Genomic DNA, 24,374 nt, shown 5'->3' with positions numbered 1-24,374 from the left:
TTATACAACCGGTGACTAGTTTATGTAACTAATGTTAAATTTTCCAAAGGAAATGCTTTTGAATTGGCATCTAACATCAGTCTAATTTTGTACCAAAGGACCCTACTGCTACCTATAGTTAGAACTCATTGGCATCTTGTGTGTAATGTTATAAAGCAAGTTGCAATTATGAAAAAAAAGATTATTTTTGAAGCTTCCTTCCATTATTTTTTTCCTGATTAAGTATAAAACCAAAACTACAGATACCTGCTTTTTTCCTTTTTTCTTCCTTCCTGTTTTTTTGGGAGAGTGGGTTAGTGAGGATGGAGGGGATTCAGATCTTTGCCAAGGACTCAAGAACTGTGTCTTGGGGCGTTGTTTTCATTGCAGAAGATAAGTACCTCCCTGCATAACACATCAGCCAGGTGTCTGCTCTAACAGAAATCTTCCTGAACTGGTTGGAAAATAGCCACTTTGGTACAACAGCAGAAAGCATAATGCTTTTGTTGTCCAGACTAGTCTTTCTCCAAGCCACTGTGCCATATCACGTGGGTCAGTGTTAGCTGGGGCATCTCTTCAAGGTGAGCCACTGTTGGCTGCACTGAGGTCCTTACTCCATCTCATTCCTGCTTCCAAAAAGCCCATAGCAGTCCACTACCAGCTCTGATCACAGGATAACTTTGTTCTCTGTTAAAATCCTTCTATTTCCTCACAAGTTAATCCTTTGGTACAACAGTTCTCCCTGTGTACAAAATAAACACTTCACAACAGGAAGTTACCAGCTGTAGAACATAAATGGCCACTTCAAGTCACCAGTGCTAGGTATCTAATACATGCAGACATATATACAAATGTATATCCATATACACGTATATGTGTATATGGATACATATAATGCATGCATATGTGTATAAGCACCCACAGATAAACACAGGTCCAGATCACAGACATTTTAAATCCTGTATTTTACTGAAGTCAAGAATAAATAAGAGCCCTAATGCTTGTATAAACCCACATCAGTAATGCCTAGCTTGAAAACATTTTACAAGCACGTTTAATTTTAGAAAAGTAAAAGATGTAAAAAAAAAAGATAAAGCTCCCCAAAATCTCCAGACAGATTCTACATTAAGCTGAAATTGAAATGGGAAATATACATCAATCATTAAGAGTAGAAAAGACAACATTATGTAAATTATCCCCAAATTAGATATCACAGATGCAGAAAGCTCAGCATTTACCTTACGGTGATTACAAACATTTTAGCTACCTTTAACAATGGCTTGTGCCCTGAAATCCTATTTTCCCATCTATTTTTGAATCAGTATTCCCTTTTAAGTAAAAAGACATATGTTAACCGCTTAAGAAAACCATGGCATTCAGATAGCTGGACCAGCTGCTGAGAAAAGTGAAGTTCTGGATTACAGTATACCGTCTTGGATGTTGGCAAAAGTAAATCAGACCCTATAAATAAACCTCAAGAAAGTTAATGAACCAGGTCATATATGTCTCAACTGGAAATTACTTCACTTAGAGTGACCAGCAGCATCTACCTATACCTAAGATCAGCAAAAGTGCTCACCTTTGTGCCAGCCTGAGCAGCCTGCAAAGGCACATCTTAGTTCCTCCTTTCCCAGGGTCCATCAACCCCACTCACTCCCCACTGGTCACAGAGAGCATCCCCAAAGCTGCTTCTCATCCTCTCGTACGATTCCCACGACCCTCCATAGCCTCAGCTGACCCCCACACCAGCATCTGGCCTAACACCCAGACCCATTGGTCACAGCTGCCCAAGGCACAGCAAGGGCTGGCCTGAGCACACTTACTCTGCAGCTCAGCTCAGCAGCCACAGGTAGGAGGCAGCATGCGGCTGTCACCATGTACAACTGGCCAGCAACAGGCACATCACAGTTTGGGAACCTCTGCTGTAACCTCTGCAGTGCCAGCCATGCAGCAGAGGCTGACAGCTAACAGGTTGCGTATGCCACAGAGACCCGAGGGAGGAGGAGGAGGAAAAAGTCCAGACGAGGATCTAAGATGCATGCGGGTGTTTGTACTTGGCTTACAGCGCTTACTTTGGTTAAAATATTTCTTTAACACTCCTTTTGATAAAGAACTGGTTTGGTTTTACAAACAAAAATTAACGTTTGTATTACTGCCTTTTATACTGGAACTAAACCATACGGATAAACTCAGAGCAAAGACATCTTGCCAAGGAAGCAAGCAGGTGAGTGTGAAAGCAGCAGGTGAGTGCAGGCAGAAGAGCTATGCTTGTCCTCAGGACTGTTTCTCAATATTGTCTCTCTCTTCCTCAGAGACAATTTATCTCTTTCTGCTGATTATTTAAAGAACGTCAGAATACTCTAGGATCTATCTACAGTTAGGTATCTAAATTTAGGCTGTATTAATATCCCTCCACTCTTTTTTTCCCCACTCACACCCAAGAAGCAGAAGAGGAAAGGATACTTATGAAACAGATTTGAACACTCTGTAATTACAGTACGAATGGGAGATGACAGATGTTTTTTAATTAGAGAAGGTACTATTTCTGGAGCATTTGATTCCAGGTTACATGAGACCCCACTGGAAGAAACAATTCCAGCCCCCAAACAATGCAGCCCAACGGTGAGAATGGATAAACTGTTCAGGGAAATAACTGACATAATGACAGGCACTAGTGTAGAAAAAGTGTATACACTTAAATTGAAGACAAAATAGATTATGAATATAAACACAAAACAACTGTAGGTCACAGACAGCAGTACAAAGGGAGCTGCTTTACATCCCAATGTTACAGTCCTAAGAAAAAGCAGCAGAAATGAATGAAGAAAACGAAAAAAAGAGTATCTGTAACCTGCTTTGAGCAGATCCAGCAATGCAGAACTCGCCTCCAGCTAAGCGACAAGCAGATTTGCAACTGTACTTTTGGATCAACAACTCATTTATTTCCAGCTAGACCACTGTGCCAGCTCCCATGTAATCCCAGCAACTCTGACACGCAACATTAGCTATCTAAATGATAATATGCAATGGAAGTATTCTAAAACAAAAGGGCAAATGAGAAGAAATCAATGAAAAAAATATTACCATACACAACAGCTAACACAAAGTACTATCCTATGTTGCTATGGCTTTGGGTGCTGTTCAACACCATGACGCTCTCTCAATTACAAGAAAATAGAAAGAGTCTCCATGATGGAACAAGCTGACATAATATAAGGACACACATCCATCAAGGCGATGGGCATTTCTGGTCTGTCAAAAATGCTACTGCAGCTTAAGTAGACACACCTTAACTAGCTTTGCAGCTGCCTGCTAGCAGCATGGGATCATTCAGAGGCTGTGAAACCTGTCTGAGAGTGAATAAATACTTAAATAACTAGTCTTGGCACACTGCACTAGATAATTACATCTGACAATCTTTCTCATGCCTTCAGCCTTGGAGGGATATGTAGGCATTATCCCAGCCTGCTACACGTTTCAAAACTGTGGTCCCCAACACATGCATGGAGGCAATGCACTACACTTAAGACATTGCATTATTACTCACAGTCACAAGCCATCACCACTACTACAGTACACATCAAGAAAGCAAAACATGACAGCTTATATTATTGCCTAAGAGCCAACAAAGGGATGTCTGGTATCAAAATTTCAGTGGTTCACCATCTTAACGTGAAAATGATTTAAATGGCATTTTAAACTAGGACTATGGATATTTCAAGTTTTAACAAACTCCTAAAAGGATGCTAGCACTAGAGCATTAGGTGGAGTGCAAACAAAGCAGAGCTGAGAGGAACTGAGATTTCCTATTATGGACACAATTACTGACTTCTGGAAGGCCTTGATCCAACTTTGACAGCCATTTGAGAAGTTTCAGGACCAAAGGATGTTGAGAACAATCCTTAACAGGGAACAAAGAGCACAAGGCTGTTCCTTAGTCCCAGGTGAGAAACAGAACCTGGATTATTAACTGGCACGTTAAGTAACCAAGGTACTAGAAATAACTGAAAAAAATTATTTCATTTTCCAAAATGCTGAAAATATTCTATATATCTCATTTGAAAATTGTTTCTGCATAACAAGCTCTAAAGCCACGGGAGGAAAAAAAAGAGGCAAAATCTAAAAATTTGAAGAGAAGAAAAGTTACTTTTGCAGAAGAGAAGAGGTTTACAGACCACCTGACTAATGGTATTTCAGTCAAAAACTAGTTCATAATGTATGATGTGCTTGATGCAAAATAAATCAACAGAATATTTGAATTGATTTTACCAGCATTGGAGAAGGCCAAAAATCATTACTGAAGTCCCCTTTCTTATGTACAAACTTTAACTCATTTAGTACTGAACTTGCTAATACGTGTACCTCACAGTTTTCCTTTGATTTCATCCCGCTCACTCGGTGCAATACTTTAAGGATAATTAATTGAATACTTGCAAGGAATGGATTAAAAAAAAAAAAAAAAATCTTTACTTACTATCATTTATTTTTAATCCTCACCCTTCAAAACCAAAAAGCTTTTTTTCTGTAGAAATGACAATTTTTAAAATATTAACACTAAAAGCAATCAACATAATTGGGCTTCTTATTAATTTTTTGGCTTGTGAATACTTAAGATTTATGTTTTTATGGAAATAGGAAATTCAGTAAAATAGCAGTACAAGCCCTTAGATTTGGGCATTATTAGGGCATCCTACTCAGCCACAATGCAGGTCTCTTTATCCTAGAGATAGCCACATGCTGTGGACTATGCAGAGGATTCCCAGGTAATCCTCAATGCCTTGAAGTTTGTTTTTTTTTTTTCTTTTTTAAAACCCAAACCAAACCAAACAAACAAAAAAAACAAAAATCAACCTCTCTGCATTTGCATTGCTAAACTGTTCTACCCAAGAACATTTTATCTCAGCTTCAAGCTTAACAGATTCATTTGAAGATGTGTTTCCCCTGGGAATAGCTGCTGGCCTGCAGGTAGCCTCATCAGTTGCCTCTTAATTTTCCATCCCTGGACAACTCCATACATGCGCCCATGGCCCCACCTTCCTTACAGTAAGTCACATGCCAGAGTGAGTCAGCAAAACATGCTTAACCGTTTTCCAGAGAAGCAATGCTTGTATAAAATTTTAAAAAATGGCCAGAATGTGTATTTTCTTACAAGCTTTTTTGTTTTTATTTTCCCTGTTTGGATACGTATCAGATATGCATACCATATTCTGGCTTCATGTTACAAACACTTAGAGTCCATAAAAATCCAAATTTAAAAATCTTAAAATCCTCCTAACAATTTGCCATTGTGTGCTTTATTACTATATTTTTCTCTTCAATTTAAGGTGTTTTCCCTAGCTGTAAGGAAGGAAAATGGATGTCATTAAACTGTTTTCATTAAGTGCATGACACAGTTCAACAGTTCTTTATCTACCCTTAATTCACTATCATTTTCCCTCCACCGCTGCATTATTCATGTATGTCATCCTCTTCTAATTCCTGTGACAAATACAATTGTAATGACTTTATTTAGGATCAACACTTCCACTCACAGTATTAAAAGGCAAAAAGTTAAAGCACCTGTGTCACTTGGCTCTGCCTTTCTCAGGGTGAAGGCGAGGCAGCCACGGAGAGCCAGCAGCAGAACCTGCTGCCTGCAGGAAACAGGTCTGGGTGCACACAGGAGCCGGGCAGCACCAACAGAAGTTACTGCTTCATTAATTTTACTGTGTTTCAGGGAGCTGAAGAACTGAGTCACCAATAAAGGCAGAAAAGCACACCCTGTCATATTTCACATCTACTGCATTAGGTTTAATCTACGTCTTTTTAAACATTTATTTCAAATGTAAACACCAAATGCATATAATATTTTATTTAATATTATTAATTTAAATATTACACTAGACTAAATATTACTCTGTTATAGCCTCTACATAAAATTATTTCCAAGCCTGGAATGATTTTTAATATTTGACTCGAGAAACAAAACTGCTAAGGTAGTTCCAGCTTCAATTGATTTTAAAGCACAAATAATTTAAATAGCTCATTTTGTGTTGTTTATATGATTGGAATTACCCATTGTTATAGCAGGTTGATTTTGGCAGTGCCTTTGCTACTTTGACTGTTCACAAGTTGTCTTACAGTCTCAGACGGTGTCAGACCTAGAGACTTTATCTTATGCCAGCTGGAGTGAGAACATTGATTTGATGTATAGAAATACAGTTTTAAAAAGTCAGGGTCTGCTAGCAGTTTCCCTACAAACTACAATGGCAGCTGTGCTAGAGGTCATGAATATTACATAAGGGCTGTCCATGCATCCAAGCCAGCATCAGTAAGCCAAATTCCCATAGCAACACTCGCATAGATTTACTCATCGCTAAGAGATGCACCAGTTCAGCAGCAAGTGCTGTACTGCTACCCTGCTTAGTCTGCAAGATATTCTTTCTTCAACTCCTCTTTTTTTTTTATCATTTACTGATAAAATTTGACACTTCACCTGAATTTCAGGGCAGCCTTTATCATCTTTTCTAGGAGCAAAGAAATCTCAAAGTAGCAAAAAGCAAACCTGATAAAACTGAAACTCCTGATTATGATCAGCACCATCTCTAAGATACAAGGTGGAAAAGAGGAAGCGAGCTGTTTCTGTCCAGTTTCTGCTATACCAATCTCAAGACAGCAGGACCTGACTTCAAAGAGATGTTCAGGATCTCTTGGCAAGTTCCAGCATCTCATTAAAAAGCTGCTTTAGGAGCTCTTATTAAATATCGGTCAAAAATTACATTTAAAAAAAAATAAATCTTTGGCTTCCCTGTTCAAGTTTTCTGGCCTGATGAAGCTGTCTGCTTGTGCATTATAGTATTGTATTACTTATGGAGCTGGCCCTCACAATACAATCAGATGCATAGCTCAATGACCTGGACTCCTGAATGTCGGGAGAACTCTTGTAAAACAGGTGGCATAAACGGGCAGAGGCAAAGCTGGCAGCGGAAAAGGAAACAGAATGGGAGACGGAAGGGAGATAGGCAAGTAAAAAGCAAGGCAAAATGGAGGAGGGGAGTCAGAGAGTAATATAGATCAGGTCTGAGGAGGGATCTCAACAGCGTATTTAAATATTTAAATATGATAAATGAAAGCGGAAAACAGATCTTGGAAAACAGTGATACACCAAGATCTGGCAGATACCATACAAGAAAGAAAAACTGGAATGACGTGATAAACAAATAACAAATAAGATGAGCATGATTTTTACAGGTGCAATAGGTACAGCACGGATGAAAGAAAAACAAGCCCATACCCTTTCACTGCTAAAACCCTGAGAGTCCTAAGTGCATCTCATGGAAAATATATAAACACACAGCAAGAACCCAAAGCTAATTTCATATTTCCTTACTAAACTGTCACTAGCTGCCAGGAGTATGGAGATAGAAGGAGAAATCTTAACAAGTCTAGGACATATTACTCACGGGGTCATTTAACACACAAACTGTAAAGAAAGCCAGTGAAGTCTTCAGGCAAAAAAGACCTTTGTAACAGATTCTCCCTGTTTACATATGACTTTGTAGGGACCAATCCTTCACTGAAGGAAGACAAATAGGATGTTTGAGGGCTGATTTCTAGAACTGTTAAGTTTTGAGTGCCATAGTGATCCACAGGCAAACTTCCACAAACATCTTCAGTAAGAACTCAAAGCTTTGACCCTATACACCGCAAATAAATGGGTATATTCAGTAAGAGAAAAAAATGAACACATTTAAATAAGATTATTCTGAAATACACAAGCCAATCAAGTGCCTTTTATGGAAAACTGATTCTAAGTGATTTTTCCTAGAAAATATATTTTCTACTGTTGTCAGGAAAATCTTTATAAGAGGTCTTATGCTATATGTTAACACATTAAGAACAGTAATGGATGAGATGACAGTCCTTTAAAGCAGAACATTTTATGAGTCTGTGACATGAAGTAACACCTTACCTTTGCTTTTTCCAGCTGTGCCTGGGCCTGTCGCTCTGCCTCTCTCCGCACTGCTTCCCTGTCTTCTTCCAGAGATACATCTGAATCGGATGGACGGCTGGTGTAGGAGTCCGCCGAACCCTGCACAAGAAAAGGAAAAATAATGTCACAAGTTGTTTCAGTGCTCAAAAAAAAAAAAAAAAAGGTAGAAGTGGTTATGCACCTTGCCTTTTCTCTTACTTCTGTATCCCTGAAAAGAGAATAAATGCCCAAGAGGGAAAGTCACTTAGAAAAATTATGTCTAGGCAAATGTTTTCTTCGGGAGACTTTCCAAAAGTGCAGGTGTCTTCCCCAGTGTTTTATTTCCTGCACCATCCCCGTGCTCTTATTTGTGTGCTTTTCAGCGAGCAGAGTCAGTTGCTCTGTAGAGTTACAGCAGTGGTGCAGTGCAGGGCTGAAGGACACACAGCAGCTTCAAGGATGGCTCCATAAAAATTAAAACTCTAAACAGTGACAGCAGTAGCAAGGAAATAGACTTTTTATAACAAAAATGCGAATTCAGTATCAATAATTCCATTACACAATATCACTGCTAACAGATTTAACCTCCACTATCCCTTTTTATTTTAGGGCAACCTCTTTACCTGACACACTTTCCCCATCAGAACTGCAAATGGCTCGTATCCATCTCAGCCCTTCAGCAAAACATGCAAATGACCACAAATCAACTTCCAACTAATAAAATCCGTCTGGACTCAACACATGTCCCCGTATCGCTACAATGGAAGCAGCCACAATGCCAGAACAGCTCTATAAATAATGACAGCTCTGCTTTCCCTCTGCATCTCCCTGCATACAAAATAGAGTTCTGCTAATTCACTCAGAATGAAAACAACTGTCCTCTCCTCACCGTCTTTTTTTCTCTCCCTCTCTGCAATACATACAGTATATGCCAATAATGCAAACATATGGCTTACACAGATATCAGAGTTCTTCAGACGTCCTCCTTTGGCTCTTTTCAGAAGCCTGATCCAGGTGGCCTTCATTAGCCAGACAGCTCAGTTATTGTCCGCAGCTGCAGCGCCCGGCACTGATCTCATAAAACATGTGCACACTGAGCACCGCAGAATCACTGCTCCTTTCCTATCCATGCTCTGCTGTGAGAGCCTTCCTTCTCTTCCCTCTGCCTTTCAAGCTTGCAGCCTCACTGTTTCCAAGTATTCTACTGCAATTAAATTCTCAAATTTTCTTATGCCAGTAAAAAAAAAAAAAAAAAAAAAAAAATCCACACCACCTCCAAAAATCTCAACTTGAATAATAAAAAGGTAAAATAAGCCAGGCTTCAGGTAAATGTTGTGAGAGACGCTTCAATTGATCATAAACTGAGATCTATCACAGAAAAATACCTAGGGTTTTTCCTTTCTGTTTTGGGGGGCGGATTTGGCTGTTAAAAATAGTGCTTATAAGAGAACCTTTTAAAATGCTGTGCAAAATGTATTCAGTGACATTTGCAAGTGCAAAGTTCATTTCATCTCTTCCTAGATTGGCTGGGGGTGGGGTAACAGGCTGTTCATATCACTGGGCATGCTCCATATGTGCAGCCTTTTACGCAGATGCTCACATCACACCGGGTTGTTAGCCTATGCCAAATTGCCATTTTACATCTCAAGGGTAAACAGCTGGAAAACGCACAGTCCCTGTGAAACTGGAAGCGCTGGTACAGCGTCTCGTTCCTGTCGTGTATGTCTGCTACGAGCCACATTTCCCTCGGACTCTTGGTTCTGTCACGCAGCGCTTCCCTCCACTGCAAAGCACGGAGCTCCACTCCGAGCTCTCTTACAAAAACGTAAATCCAAAAATATGCCTGTTGAGCAGGAATTTAACCCTCTACTTACTGCTTATATTTTTCTGACATCAGCAGAGGAAAGAAGCAAAGAATAACTGCAACGTACCACTTAACACATAAATACTAGATCCTAGTATGGCAAAAGGCAAACAAAACATTGAATTTCTATATTCTGCTTTTCAGAGTCACCCTCCACCCTTTTATTAACTGACATGGGAATAACATACTAAGGCATGGTTTTCTAGGGCATTTACGATTCACTGACAGACATGCAACATTCTAGTTGAAAAAGATCACTGTAGCTGACTGCAGTGCTTGCCTTAAATATAAATTCACAGTTACAAGAAAAATAGAGAACAGAGATTATAGCTGAGAACAGTGGTCGTGCACGTATCATAGTATGTCAGCATATCCCAGGAAGGACCGAATCCTGCCATGGTTTGTGTCTGTGTAACAATTAAATTACCCCATCACAAGTGATGCAGCATTTAGCCACTATTAGAGCTAACAACAGTTGTCACTAAACTGATAGCTTAAAATAAAGGTAAATTTTAACTTTCCAAATGTTTTTTTCTTTTCTGAAGCCCATAATAGTTACCGAATAGAGTTTAATAAGCTGAATTTGAACTGACATAAAAAAAATTACTCTCTAAGGGATATTTTGCTTACAGGAGTCCAAATACACCTGCTGTGTTATAGTGATCTTCCAAAACTTAACTGCCTACTGAGCTAAAGCAAAAGGAGCAGAAAATAAAAGAAAATGCTCTCAAACTTTTCTTGAATTTTTTGAAAAATCTTGTCTGTTAGGAAAATACCCAGAGGCCCTGTAACCTCCCCAGAGCCTTGCAAATTTGGCTATTTAAAATTTCCCTTCGCCACAACTTCTGACACAGCTCCCCAGTGGAAATAGTGGCAAAAGACGAGCAGCAATAAGCAGACAGAAGTTTAGTGTAGAGTTTGAATCCTACTATGGCTGACACAACAGTGGCCTGTGGTCGAAACCACTGATGTTATCATACCATTAATGAAAGCTGAGACTGTGATGACACCCCCACCCCATAGAGCCCTAGCCTCCAGGACACTCTGGGGTCCCCCAACACTCAACCCCCTTCATAAAGGGCATGTCCAAACCCTTCCCCACCAGCACTGCAGTTCCTCAGTGCCACTGTGCCCCCAAGCAAGGCGCAGTGTCATAAACCAACCCTAAAGCAATACTGCCTTTAAATAAGAGGAAAACAAACAAACCAGCCATTAAGCCTGACATGGCAATCACACAATGGACAGTGTAGGTGTTAGCTTTCTATAGCACTTCCATGGTTAACGTATCATATTTTCCACCGATCAAGTGGCATGGCATCACTTTTACTATCGTTTATTCTGCTGTCCAGAAGGGATGCTGCCTAAACTGGTCCTCATCCTATTAAAAAAAAAAAAAAAAATCATGAAGCACAGAAACACAATTCTCATCTCCCCTAAGGGGGCAAGATGCCTTTTGGGTCAGGCTGGAATTGCTAAAATTGGAATTTCATCTTCCAGGCCACAGAGATCATTTACAGTGCTGGTCATGTCTTGTGTTGGCCACAGTCCCAACACGCATCCAAAAAATCATAATGAATCAATTTATTTTAATTCTATTGGCAAATCACATGAATCAAACTCAACATTACATTTATTTTCCCAGAGGGACACACATGGTCATGTAAATTTTCTGTAGAAAACAGAAGTTGGGGGCTTCTTCGCTTCTCAAATATGGAAAAAAATCCAAAGCCCGACATCAGGGCAATCCAGGAAAAGGGGGAGCATGCAATTACAATTAATCATTTAAAAAATGATGAAAAAAAATTTCAAACTTACATAAAAACTGTGATGAAACTACAGCAGAAATACGTTGACTATTCAAGGAAAACAGGGCCAAGTGGATGTGCATTGTCCATTCATGACAGCCAAGGAAACTACATTTCCCCCCTGGGTTACACGAGTTTTTGGGATTGCTTTGGAGAACAGTAGGGATCTTTTCCCAAGAGCTTCTGAAAGTCAGTCTTTCTGGGATTCTGCAGGTTTCCATCTCCTTCCACTGCAATATGGAAGAGCTGCAGTAATATATGTATGTAATATATGCTACTGTAGCCCCCAATTCCTCATCTTTCATGGGAAACTGTCTAATAAAAGTGAGATAAGTCATGTTAATAATTACCCCATCTATTTATTCTTTCTTCCTTTTCTTTTCCTCCTTGGCAGGTTTACAAACCCAGTTTGTTTGAAAAATAATTTCCTGTTTTAATGACATGCTTGACAAATATTTACCGACTATCCTATCACTTATTATATTAGAGTAGCTTCTATGAGGTATTATTATAATATGAAGCCATACTTTTCACACTGCTAGTGATCATATGTGATCATATTTGAGATCCTTCTTCTTCAAGACCATACATGTCTTGTCTTCTGCAGTATTAGAAGTGTATCATCTTCAGGAAAGGGGGTTCTTCAAGCAAGAAACACTGCTCTGTAAATAGGAGGGGTTTTGTTATTTTCTTTACTTGCAGGTAGAAACTCCTTAGTTAAATTAGGTGGTGCCTCTAGATCTCTTATTTTTCTTGTTAGTTTTCTGTACCCACACTTAACTTTGGTCATTACAGTTGGAGCTTAAGTACAGATTTTGACTACAGTGTTACATTCATAGTGTAAAATCTGTTGATGTGTTTGGTCTGTTACTGTAATAAATTCTCACTGGGTTAATATAGCTATCATTACACTTGCAAATTCAGTCATGGCCTTTATATTATGTCTTCCACAAAAAGTAAAAGTGATCCTCCGAATACCATGTGTTTCTCTTTAACGGGGTAATCCACTTATGAACTGGATATCATTAGGACAGATAACTTTCCAAATTGCTGAAAATTCTCAAATAATTCTCTGCTTAAAAAGATCAAACAAGTTCCTTCAAGTACAGACTTAATATATTATTATTTACTAAATGAAGACATGAAGCAGTAAGCAAACATACAGATTTTATAAGGAATAAAAAAAATACATGTGACTGCACACATGTATATAGAACATCTTCATTTATAATACTGGGTTCTTCTCCTAGATATATTTTTCATCTCTTCATTCATTTAATGCTGAAGAGAATTTTAAATCCAAAAGGAGAAATATCTTTATGTTTTCATTCAATTTATACTTTGAATATGCAAAGCTCAGGCCTCACTGTGCCAATAAGAGAACAATTCATTTCAATATTCAGAATTTATACACAGATATTGTTAACTGCTTATCTTCTAATCTTGTTGAAATAGCCAGAATGACATCAAATGTCCTGTTAGGACATGATTTGAGATGGTATATTATGTCCTTGTGATGTACTACTACTTCTTGAGTGCTAGGAAATAAGCTAATAGAAAAAATCGTTGAAAGGTTATTTCCATAAAATTTTCATTTCACTTAAAATCTTTAAAATTGACTCAGAACAAAGGCAAAATGTGAAATGTTAAATTTTAGCATGAAGTGAAACTGCTGACATTGGCAAATTTTAATTATAATTTGCCAACAGGGAATACCCATTGTCTTGTTTCATAATTAACTGACCAAAATGAAATGTATGGGCCATACAATTAGAAAATCAGAAGCACTCCCATAAATGCACCATCAGTAGGGAACTCAGTTTGGCAGAGTGGCCACAGCTGGTGAATATGAAAATTTCTTATCTAGGAAGTTTTCTCCAGATGTCTAAGCAATGTCATTATTTTGAATGATGTTGAAGAAAGCACAAAATGCTGCTCTGAGAATGCTATACAATGTTATATTGATGTTAAAGTTAATTATTTAAGTGTAGAATTTTTATGGAAAGACCAAACTAATTCCGGTTAATTGTTTGGCATGTATATTTGGCGCTTATGACAAACTGAAATGTATTTTAACAAAGAAAAAAGGGAAGATACCATGTACTTATTAAGGGGATATCAAGCAGGAATTGTTGACTCCTTGTGTAAGGGCCATGGACACTTCACAGCCTGGCAACTGCCAACTCTAGTCCTGATGTCCTCTCTGGTCCTTGGCATGGGCCCTGCAGTGCTTGGCTGTTTGCTGCCTACACACACATTTACACTTAAATGCTGTTAAAATTGTGCTCTCCCACAATTACTATACAAGGAGGGCTAGCAGCTCCTACTGTAGTCACTGGCATCCTCTGCTATGTTTGCATTTAAAAGACAAAAACAATGTTGATTAGAATTTTGTTGTTGTTTAGAGCTAATTGGGCATTGCTATGGCATCTACAGTCATGGGGGACCATTCAAATAACAAGAGTGAAATTTTAGAACAGCTCAGGAGCTTTAGGGTGGCAATGTGATTAAAAAGGAGATTATATAGGAAACCAGTCTTCTCTTTACCCTTAACGTGACTTTGGCGAGCTTGATCGCAGCACCCAGCTCGACATTAACGGGTTTCCAAGGTGCTAATCCAATCGACAGCTGGATGAAAGCAGAGTTTTTTAAAATAGCCCTTAGGTTTGCAGAAGCCCAGATTTTGGCATTCATGAATGAGGTAAACAGTTGTACCAGGCATTTTATCAGGGAAAAACAAAACAACAAAAAACCACCAAACCAAAACCAACTCCCACACCAAGGCCCCAACACCACATTTCCACTCAAATTTTCATAATATTAGCCTAAATGTTTGCTTTCCTGTTGCTTTGATAAGAAAAAGTAGCATGAGTAGGTATTTTTAGAGGAATGATAGTCTTTTCATGGTGACTCTTCAGAAAAACTTTGGCAATACGCAAATTGTTTCCAAAAGGGCAGCTGCAGAGCTCATCTTAGCAAACAAACAGACCCCTCAGAGTCAGAGCTAAACTTTCCCCAAATCTGTGTGATGCTCTGGTGTGTTATGGTTTACCATTTTTTTGCAAAAAACATCTAAGAGGGAAAACTACTTGAGACCCTATTGTACTAAGCACTGCACAGTCACAAAGTGAATGAGAAACCCTGCTCTAAAAGAACTTGCAATCAGTCTAAAGGATGAGAGAACATGAACAGAAAAAAAAGGAATAAGAAAGGGATCAAGGTAGCAATGCAATAGAAAATAAAGCATTTTTAAATATTCGATCCCAGCATTATGACTCATCCCTTGCATAACCATGGTGGGTTGTTGTTTAAGTAAGTTTTCTATATGTATTATGGCAGAGATTAGTTCTGTGAAAGCCTCTGAAGGAGGATAATCTGGTAGCTCTGTATATTCTGACAGAGAGATTCTCCCACTTATGAAACAAGAGAAAGTGCTTTTGAGGAAGAGGGCAATGATAGGAATATAAGGAGGTCTTCTAGTTTATCAAAATATGCTTTATCAACAATATAATCACATAATTGAGAGCTTTAAAAACAAAAAAAACACCAAAACAAAAGAAAAAAAAAGGATTTGATTTTTTGAGATAATTAATAGGATCTAGAGGGTGGGATTAAATTATTGATGATTTTGAGCTGTAAGGAAAAGTCAGAGCAATGACAGAGCTAAGATGTTGCCAGTGGAACAACTCAGAGACAGGTGTCAAAGGAAGAAAAATACACCAAGGAAATGATTGCAAGCTGCATGAACTTGAATCATCTCACTTTTGCCTCAGACTGTCAGCACACACATGGATATTAACACAACTTGGTTGACTCATGATAACTTTTTAAAGCTCTGGTAACTTTATTGTATGTCTAAGCCCTTAGGCAAAGGTAAACCAGGATTATTAGTAACAACAAGCTGAGTTGTGGTGGTGTTTACTGAGACAGAAGCCAGTAAAAAATTAAAGGTTTTCAGGGAAAATGAAAATATAATGACATTAATCAACAGCAGGTATCACAAAGGAAGGATTTTAAATTGCAGAAAGACAACTCAGAAAAAAGGATTTAAAATATAAAATGCTATGTGTCGATACAAGAGCACAGAGAGAAAGACAAAGATTGGGTCAGCCATAAAATTACAAGGGCTTAATTGAAAAGAGGAAAAATGGAAAACACATCTGGGATGACAACAAGGAACAGAAAGACAACTAGAAAAGGAAAGAATTTAAAGGAAAGCATGGCAACCATCATCTCAATTTGTCTCAGCTCACTTAAAAGTGCCAATTTAGATTCTCTGTTCCAGATCTTCAGTATATTTTTATCTGGGATTTTGGTTCAAGTCATTAAGATTTTCTGCATACTTAAAAATAACTTCCTTGAAAATTTAGCATGAAATTCTGTTAGCAATGGAGAATTTCGAAGGGAAAAAAATATTTTCTTTGCATTTTATCAAATTATCTCTATATGTACAATCCCTACTTGGTTTTCAAATGCAACATTTTTAATCTACTCCAGATAACAAATGGAAGGTTTGGGGGTTTGTTTGGTTGGTTTTTAACTTGTTAAAAATGTTGAGGTTAAGTATATACAGTGAAGTCTTCCATAGTTTACGATTTCAAATGTAATAACTGCTTTAAATACGTATTTTTGCTTGCTACCCTTCATTTCTAGACTGTAAATATAGTATTCATCTGTTTAAATAATTATCTTTTTTCCATATATCGTCATGAGGTAGTTTGGCAAACATGCACTCTGAAGAAACTGTTGTCATAGACTAGTTGTCTACAATATTTTTCAACCTCTGATAAGTTTGTTTTCCAGCCCATCATCTACTACTGAAATCTTGATTTTTCTAGTCATGCTCTTTTGTTAACAGCAATCAATGACTGTCATGACATAAAACACCACAATTTGCTCACTGCTTATATTAGGAGAGGTTTTCTTATCAACATCTTTGTTAAATTACACACAGTGGAGACTAAGAAATTAATTAATTAATTTTCCCTAACTGAGGCTCACTGAAAGCTCAAGCTTGTCAAAAAGTGCTTTGTTTGTGACTCAGCCCAGGTATCTCTGTCAGGAGCAACCATCCTTTAAGCATCTGCAGCCTTGTTTTCTCTGATACTGCCAGAAACACCAAGTGAGAACCTTTCACACTGCACGGCACCATTTACTTCAGGATAAAAACACTACATGAAATACACGTATCCTTATCAGTGGGCTAAATGTAAGCTCAGTTTCCAAGCACGTCAGAAACAAATGAGTCCTTGTGGTTTCAGGCATTACTCCTTTGTTCCAGCCTTCATCCTCATGTATGCTGCTTGAAAAATACTAGGACTGTTTCTTTATACCCATTGTCTATCCTCCAGGTCTAGCATAAACCAAAGCAAACTACTTGCAATTTTCCCAAGAGGATGAGGCTCCTTACACTATTTAGATATTACAATTATTCTCATCTGATTTCAAGAATACAACAGTGCATAATACTTTCTCATTGATGGAAAAGTCTCTGGAAAGGCCTTTTGTCTCTTTTGTCTATCACATAACAAAATAATCTTGGAAAACTCTCTCTCTCCAGCATATTACATCTTCGCAGTTTTTTGTTCTAAAACCAAAATATACCAGTTAATGTATAGACTGGATGATATCAACTGTTCACATCCATTGGCTCTTCTTTTAGATCTGACTCTAAAAGATATTTAACCTAGCACATCCACATAGAGCGTGTGAGAGTATACAGTGTGCGACAATAGGGAAGAAGGTAAAACAAGCACTGCGTGCCTGATTCTCCCATCCCAATCCACGAGGCTGTCACTGCTTGTACAGCTCCACCAACTGCCTTTTGCAAGAGGACGAGCAAGATGGAGTTTGTGATTCTAACTCATGAGTCCTTCCTACTGCACTTTTAAAGCACTATCCCCATCTCATTACTAAGAAGTGAGACTGAAGTCTCTGTATGTTACTGCCTCTGTTTTCCATCTGCAAGCAAATACAAGAATGTGAAGGGTATATACAACACTAGTTTACAAAAAACAAATTATTGAAAGGTTGTAGGAAACCATCTGATAGTATATCATCTCTAATAATAGGTAAATCTAAGTATATTATCATTACAGCTAAAACAGATCTCGTACTATGGTTTTATATTAGCACTACTGAGATACAATTGTTTAAATAAAGATGGGAGGGTTAAAAGAGGAGTATATGTTTTAGGCAACCTGGAAACAGAAACATGCCTGCTACTGAAGATGGTGACAATGATTAGATGCTATCCTGAAGGAAAATACAATATAAATGAATTGCAATAGAAAAATTAAAGGAAATCATAAAAGCAGCACATGGTCTTGTGATCTTTTCTAACTCAATGTTGGAATAGTTTTTGTGTTCTGGAATATTCAAAGCTTAGTAGAGTACAACAGCCACTTTCCTGAATAAAAAGTGAACTCAGGTTTTTAAAATTATTGCGACCTAGAAGACCAAATATTTTCTGTTTTTCAGACATAAAAGAAACATCAGGAACAGACTTCTTTCTGATTCAGAACAGACTTTGTCTGGGTCAGGAGAGCACATTACATCGTATCCCACGCTGAGCCATTTCCTCCTCTAGAGGAACCACTGAATTTTGGACCACTGGTTGCTCTTTCATCTATTGCTGCAATGCTGAATATCAACACAAAATACAGGTTTGATTTGCTGATAAATCCAAAATCTCAAAAAAGAATGCCTGAGGACTACCATACCTGCACAAGCTCTCCCCTATGTCAGAGCTATGATGATGTACTACATCTTGTTCTCACGACCACAAGATAGTTCAGGCAGAAAGGGGGCTCAGAAGGTCTCTAGTAAAACCTCCTGCTCAAGCTGTGAGACCAGACTAGCTTGTTCAGGACTTTATCCAGTTGGGCCTTGAAAACCTGCAAGGACAGACTGCACAACCTCTCTGGGACACCCGTCCCATTGACAGACTATCCTCACGGTGAACCTGGTTTTTCTTATATCCAGTCTGAACCTCTCTTCTTTCAATTTCCAGTGTTTGCCTCTTGCCCTCCCACCACGCACCTCTGAAGATCCTGGCTCCGTGCTTTTGATAACCTCCTTGTAGATGCTGGGGGGCTTCAGTTTCTCCTCGAAGCCATCTCGTCTCCAGGCTGAACAGGCCCCGGTCCCTCAGCCTGTCCCTGCAGGCCAAGTGATCCAGCCCCAGCCATCGTGGGGACCCTTCACCGAACCCTCTCGGATTTATCCACATCTTTCTTCTGTTGGGGCACCAAAACTGGTCACAGTAAAGCAGGTATGTTCTAACGAGTGCTGTGCAGAGCGGGGTGATCACCTCCCTGGATGTAGTGCCTGTGCTCCTCTTCATACAGCACTCAGGAGTTCAGGATCTCAAAAGAATCTGTGACTTTGGAAATATAATAGAATTCACCGCAAAAAAGAGCCAACACACACCTTGGGCAAACCTGTATTTATAGATGTGCTATACAGTAGTCAACTCATTCAAAAATTTTAAGACAAGCAATGACTCGCATTGCTGTAAAGCAACATTATTAATACACTACCAGGATCAATCAACTTTGTAAAATCCCTCAGAAAAAGAGATTCCTTCCAACACACCCCTAGCAAGTTTCTGGTCACAAGAGAGTCTCCAGCACCTGCAGTAATGAAAGACACAAGAATAGAAACTTCAGTTCTGCAAGCCTTAAGGTCTCAAAACATGGTGTGCTAAACTCTGACCAAAGAAATACAAATGAACTGTGTCGTCCCTGACAATTTGTTTTCTTCAGGAACTGCACTGGCTAAAGCCTGTTTTTTTCTCTCTGCTTCATTGTTTGGAAATGGAATTAATTCCCTCCTTAAACTCATCCGGTTATGCTCAATTAAAAGTCGTATTTCCTCCAGTTTATGAGGGAATCAGTTTCTGCTTCAGAAATTACCACCCAAACTTATCAATTGTACCACTGCTATCACCACTGGACTCCTGTTGAGGGGACAGGAATATTACAAAGATGTCACTGAGATTGCTGCTCTGCAGTGCTAATTAGTAAGGCAATTATTATTTGGATGAGACTTCTAAAGATAAAGAGGAAAAGAGTGAACAAGGAGCCAGCAGAAAGTAGGTAGATGGATGATGGGCAGCATCCATACCACACAGAAGAGGAGCACCTGTAACAAAGCAGCAAAAAAGGACAAGGATTTGAGAGGAGAAATATGAGAGAAAGGTTTCAAGAACGTAGGAGATGGATGGCAGGCCAACGAGCATTTCTGAATTTTTACTAGTTCTTTCCACTCTCCAGTTTAGCAGCAGAAAAGATCACAAAAGCAGAAGGGTATCTTTTCTAGGATGAAAAATATTGCATAAAAATACTGTCAAACACAAAAATTACCTCAATGTTATTTGTCCTTATATGCCTGGCACTACAAGGAGAGTTAATATCTGCCTTTTTTATATATACATTTTTAGAACATCTAACCACTCCCATCTCCTTACTGTATGCCGTTTTCCATTAGAGCCAGTAAATATCCAGTGGTTCTAGGCTTCCAAATTGAAGCATATAAGCAGAAAGCTAATTCCACAACTAGTTCTTCTGCTTACAAGCATTGAACAGTCTCTCTGTGTTCACCCTGCTCTACATGAAGTCAGTCCCCAAAGTATTCATGGACAGATAAGAATTACAAAATGATAGAGAAACCCAAGATGCATCATCTTTTCCGGGTCACGCCTATTGCCCACTCAGTAGACACATAGATTGTATACATGCTGCTATATCACAATTCAAATACGCTTGTACTCAAATCCTCTGGAAGATTCTCCAGCGACACAATGCCAGCCTCCCTGGCCAGGTTAAAGTCAGAAGTCAACACAAAATGCAAGACAGGCTTTTCAGGCTTTAAGAAGTCTGACTCGTACCGGCCAGTATTTCAGTTCATCTCTGTTTTAGAAAAAAAGGAATTTAGTAACTTTTTTTTTTTTTTTTAATTTTACATTTATCCTTAACTTGATTTCAGTTAGGCTGAAACACTTATTACCAAGTATTGTAAACTTTTATTTAAGGAAACCAGAATTTCACTCTAGATTTGCATGGCTCTCCTTCCATCACTCCTTCTGTAATAATTATTCTCTCTATAATCATCAGTAATTCATGCAGATGGCATCTCCCTTCCTGTTCAAAGTTCTTGAGTTTACAAAGGGTAAAACAAAATTGATGGCTTATTGTTTCTTTCCTCATGCAGAAGAAAAGGATATGTTTGTTGCTGAAGCTGGCACAGTAACACAAATGTGCTCTTTTATAATCTCTCGTGTGTTGTTAGCTGTCTGGAGGCATGGATCTTTTTTACGATTTGAAAAAGCATCAGTATTTTTAAGTCCTGTTCATTTTCAAAATCATCATAGCTTATGATCTAAATAGCAGTTCCTTCTTGTTTCCTCTTTGATTATGCTAAAATAGACCTTACCTAAATTGAATAGCATTTCATTCACGTCATAAAATCTACCAGAGAAGTGCAGGGACAACACTGTCAATAGTCACAAGGCAAGCTGATCCACAAAACATGTTGTGTAACTGGCAGAACTAATCTCTCCCACCACACTTACAGACACAGATGTCCAGGTTTATTTAAAATAGCCCTAAGCGAAACAGCACAACTTGTGGTGTTTGGGGTTTTTTTTAAATATATGCTTTTTACTGGGAGGCATTTGATTAGAGAAAGATGTCAAATTTTAATCCTGTGCTGACAAGGCAACAACGGTTAGAGGAAACGGTATCAGTTGGATTTTATTTTCTCCCTCAACACACTAAGGACAGTCCCATCCAGACCATTTCCCAGATGTTCTTGCCTGCAAATTCCATCCAACCTCTGGATCCAAATTGATCATAACATTATTTTGTACTAACAGGATACGGCTGAACAGAATTATTAATTTTTCCTTAAAAATCTATGTTACTGATGGGGGGAGGATAACATCCACGCATGCATGGGAAAACTCTCATATTCAAAAGGCAAAATAGTTTAAGTTATTTGCTGATATCAGCAAATAGGTGTATGTGGCGATTATTTAAAAAAAAGGATTTTCTTGCTATTAAGTTATAGTGAAATGTCAATCAGCGAAAGCAAGATTTTACATATGGTACTAGAGTCTTGTACAATGAGCCTTATGATTTTACTTAAGCATCTCTAAAGGCCACCCATGTTCTTGCCAGTATGTCCGTATAACGAATAACAGAATTACAGCAAACAATACGAACAATTCCATCTTAGAAAGATGACAGGATAATTAAGGGAAACAGAACACAACTTTCTTAAATATATGGGGTAAACCACAATATGATACATATGATAAATTGACTATATTTGAGCAACAATCAAATGCCTCTGTCCTTCAGATCTCACTTTATAGAGAGATATATATAGAGAGATATATCACTATATTTCTATGGAATGCAGATGAATGCCAAAGAATCACAGTGAATTACAGATTAGAGGCCTAAAATTTCAGAATAATATAGTGCATCCTTCAGCAATGGGAGCTAAATCATGGGCAATTGCTGGACAAGATGAAGACTTCTAAGAGTGAGTTTTGACTTGTAGCATAAACCATGGGAATTTCTACTTTGGTGCCAGTAAGATTCCTATATAGCCTGTATTCTCTGAATAGAATCACAGAAAAAAATAAGTTGAGGAGGGGACATCTGGAGGACAGGACATCTAGTCCGACCTCCTGCTCAATGCAGTGCCAGATTCAAAGCCAGGTTAGCTCGCTCAGGGTCTTGTCTAGTTGAGTTCTGAAAATCTCCATGAATGGAAATTTTTCAATTTTATATAGAATTTTCCTTGTTAATCTCCTACACCAGAAAAATGTAAGGAAATTCTAAGAGTAATCTATCATCTTAAGATAATAAATTAAGAAGTTATATGACATTTAGCCTCAAAAATTAGCCTGCTGAGCTGCTTCCACAAGCAGACAAATACAACTGTATCAAGTTCAGCACAAAGTCAGTTTTAGTAAAGCCCATTTCTGCACATGAAAAAACCCTAATTACTTCCAGTGAAGAAAAAATTAAGTTTCTCATTTACTTTCAGGCAAATACACTTTATAAAAAGACATGCAAAGACTTTTTCCTATCTTATTGGCTTGCTCCTTAAAGGAATAGCTTTGCAATACAATTATATTCTTATATTATAATACTCTAACAATAGCTATGCATGTATCAGCCTTGCTCTTACAAACTGGCCTACTATTTTTCCTTCTGCTTAAAATTTCTGTAATGGTCTACCTGCCCTTAGACTTAAGAGCTCAACTGGGTAGAGAGCACTCTCATTTTGGATTTCTGCACCAACATTGCTTTGCTTGCACCAATAAACAAATACTTTGATTTAAAGAATTTCATTTTAATAAGAAGATTTGCCAAGATATTTGGAACAAAACACAGAAACTGCCTTAAAAAAGTCAAAAACGTATTAAAACCAATGCTTATTAACTCCATTTGACTTGTTTGTAAGATTTAACAGAACACTAGAACTATACTGTCCATCATAAAATACAGTATGTTATTCTAGCATTTTAAATGCCAGAAAGTCCTATGCATTGCTAAATTAAAACGTATAGATTCACATTGTGTTGTAAATGACAATGTACAATGAAATGTGCACAGGAGAACTTCTCAGGGATTTCATTCTTTCATTTCTCAGAGAAAAGCTTTTAAAATTGCTGGTTCCTACAGTCCTGTAGTTACAGCAATCATAACACCAAGTTTCACTAAATTTTCTCCCTGCAGAAATCTTAGACATTAATCTGGTCAGAGATGCATAAAACAATAAACAAGCTTGTCATGGCTATCCTTACCTGTTTCTATGTAAATAAAAAATTTGCTGAAAAAATAATTAATTACTGCAATGGAAGATGAGCTAACTATCCCCAGCATTTCATAATTCTTATTCATCAGCTAAAGTTGTTATCTGGAAAATAATATGTAGTATAAGTACACAAACAGCACTTCATTTAGCCAGTCCAGTTGCCCACAGCTTGTTTATAATTTAGAGAAGACATGCCTTCATGAAGACAGATGCCCATGGCTTTGGTAAAGAGGTAGATGGATTTTTGTTCCTGACAGCCAATATTGAATAAAAATAAATAATAGGTTAAGTCTGTTCAGCTGTTTCTGAAGTGGTTCATCAGACCTACTTACTATAATCAACTGGAAAACAAAAATGTATTCCCACACAGACATAAACACACAATCTCAACTGTAAAAGAAAAGGGGGCGGGGGGGGAGAAAAAAGGAATTGTGCCTGGAAGAGATTATCAAAGAAGTTTCAGATCAGACAATCCGAAACAGTATTTTTGGCCCTTGGTTCCCCTGTGTGGAAGGTTCCTATCAAACTGACATTGGACTATATACAGCCTGCCTGCTAGGAGTGCTTAATTAAGCTGTCGTAACTACTGTAGTGTTGAAAGGTCAAGAGAGCAACGAGATATCTAGACTGCCAGACACCACCTGATATACCATTGATGGGAGAAAAGTAGCTGCACTACCCAGGATAGAGCATCTAAACCAGGCAGTTTGCCGCACCAGGCAGGCAGGCACGTATGGCAGACCACATGAACATGCCTTTTTGACTTTAGCTTTCCATACGTGCTGCAGGGGAGTCATGATTTCAATTTTTCACATAAAACATCTTGCATTTGTACCCCTTCTGCTAATTTACGTCTATCCACAGACTAAACAACATAGACATCAAAATGCATGTCACAAATACTTAACTGTAAAACAGACTTTAAAATAACTCTATTGTT

At 38.2% G+C, this 24,374-nt stretch overlaps 1 protein-coding gene across 9 annotated transcripts in view; it reads right to left on the bottom strand.

Moving 5' to 3' along the window:
• CACNB2 (calcium voltage-gated channel auxiliary subunit beta 2) overlaps window positions 1–24,374 on the bottom strand; it is a 259,039-nt gene that overhangs the window by 80,079 nt on the left and 154,586 nt on the right. For 5 of the 9 annotated variants that reach the window (XM_087776158.1, XM_087776163.1, XM_087776174.1 and 2 more), the window contains one exon: window positions 7,931–8,050. In XM_087776158.1, the coding sequence (XP_087632284.1) occupies window positions 7,931–8,050 (120 nt within the window). Of the gene's footprint in view, window positions 1–7,930; window positions 8,051–8,553; window positions 8,587–8,886; window positions 9,398–24,374 lie in introns of those variants that run through there. The other 4 variants (XM_087776192.1, XM_009465808.2, XM_009465809.2 and 1 more) reach the window with 2 other exon arrangements.

The sequence above is a fragment of the Nipponia nippon genome, unplaced genomic scaffold, assembly GCF_047370975.1.
Source record: "Nipponia nippon isolate SJK-2023a ecotype South Korea unplaced genomic scaffold, ASM4737097v1 scaffold_1, whole genome shotgun sequence".
Lineage (NCBI taxonomy): Eukaryota > Metazoa > Chordata > Aves > Pelecaniformes > Threskiornithidae > Nipponia > Nipponia nippon.
The sequence above is the reverse complement of the archived record's forward strand: the minus strand, read 5'-3'. Positions and strand labels throughout refer to the sequence as shown.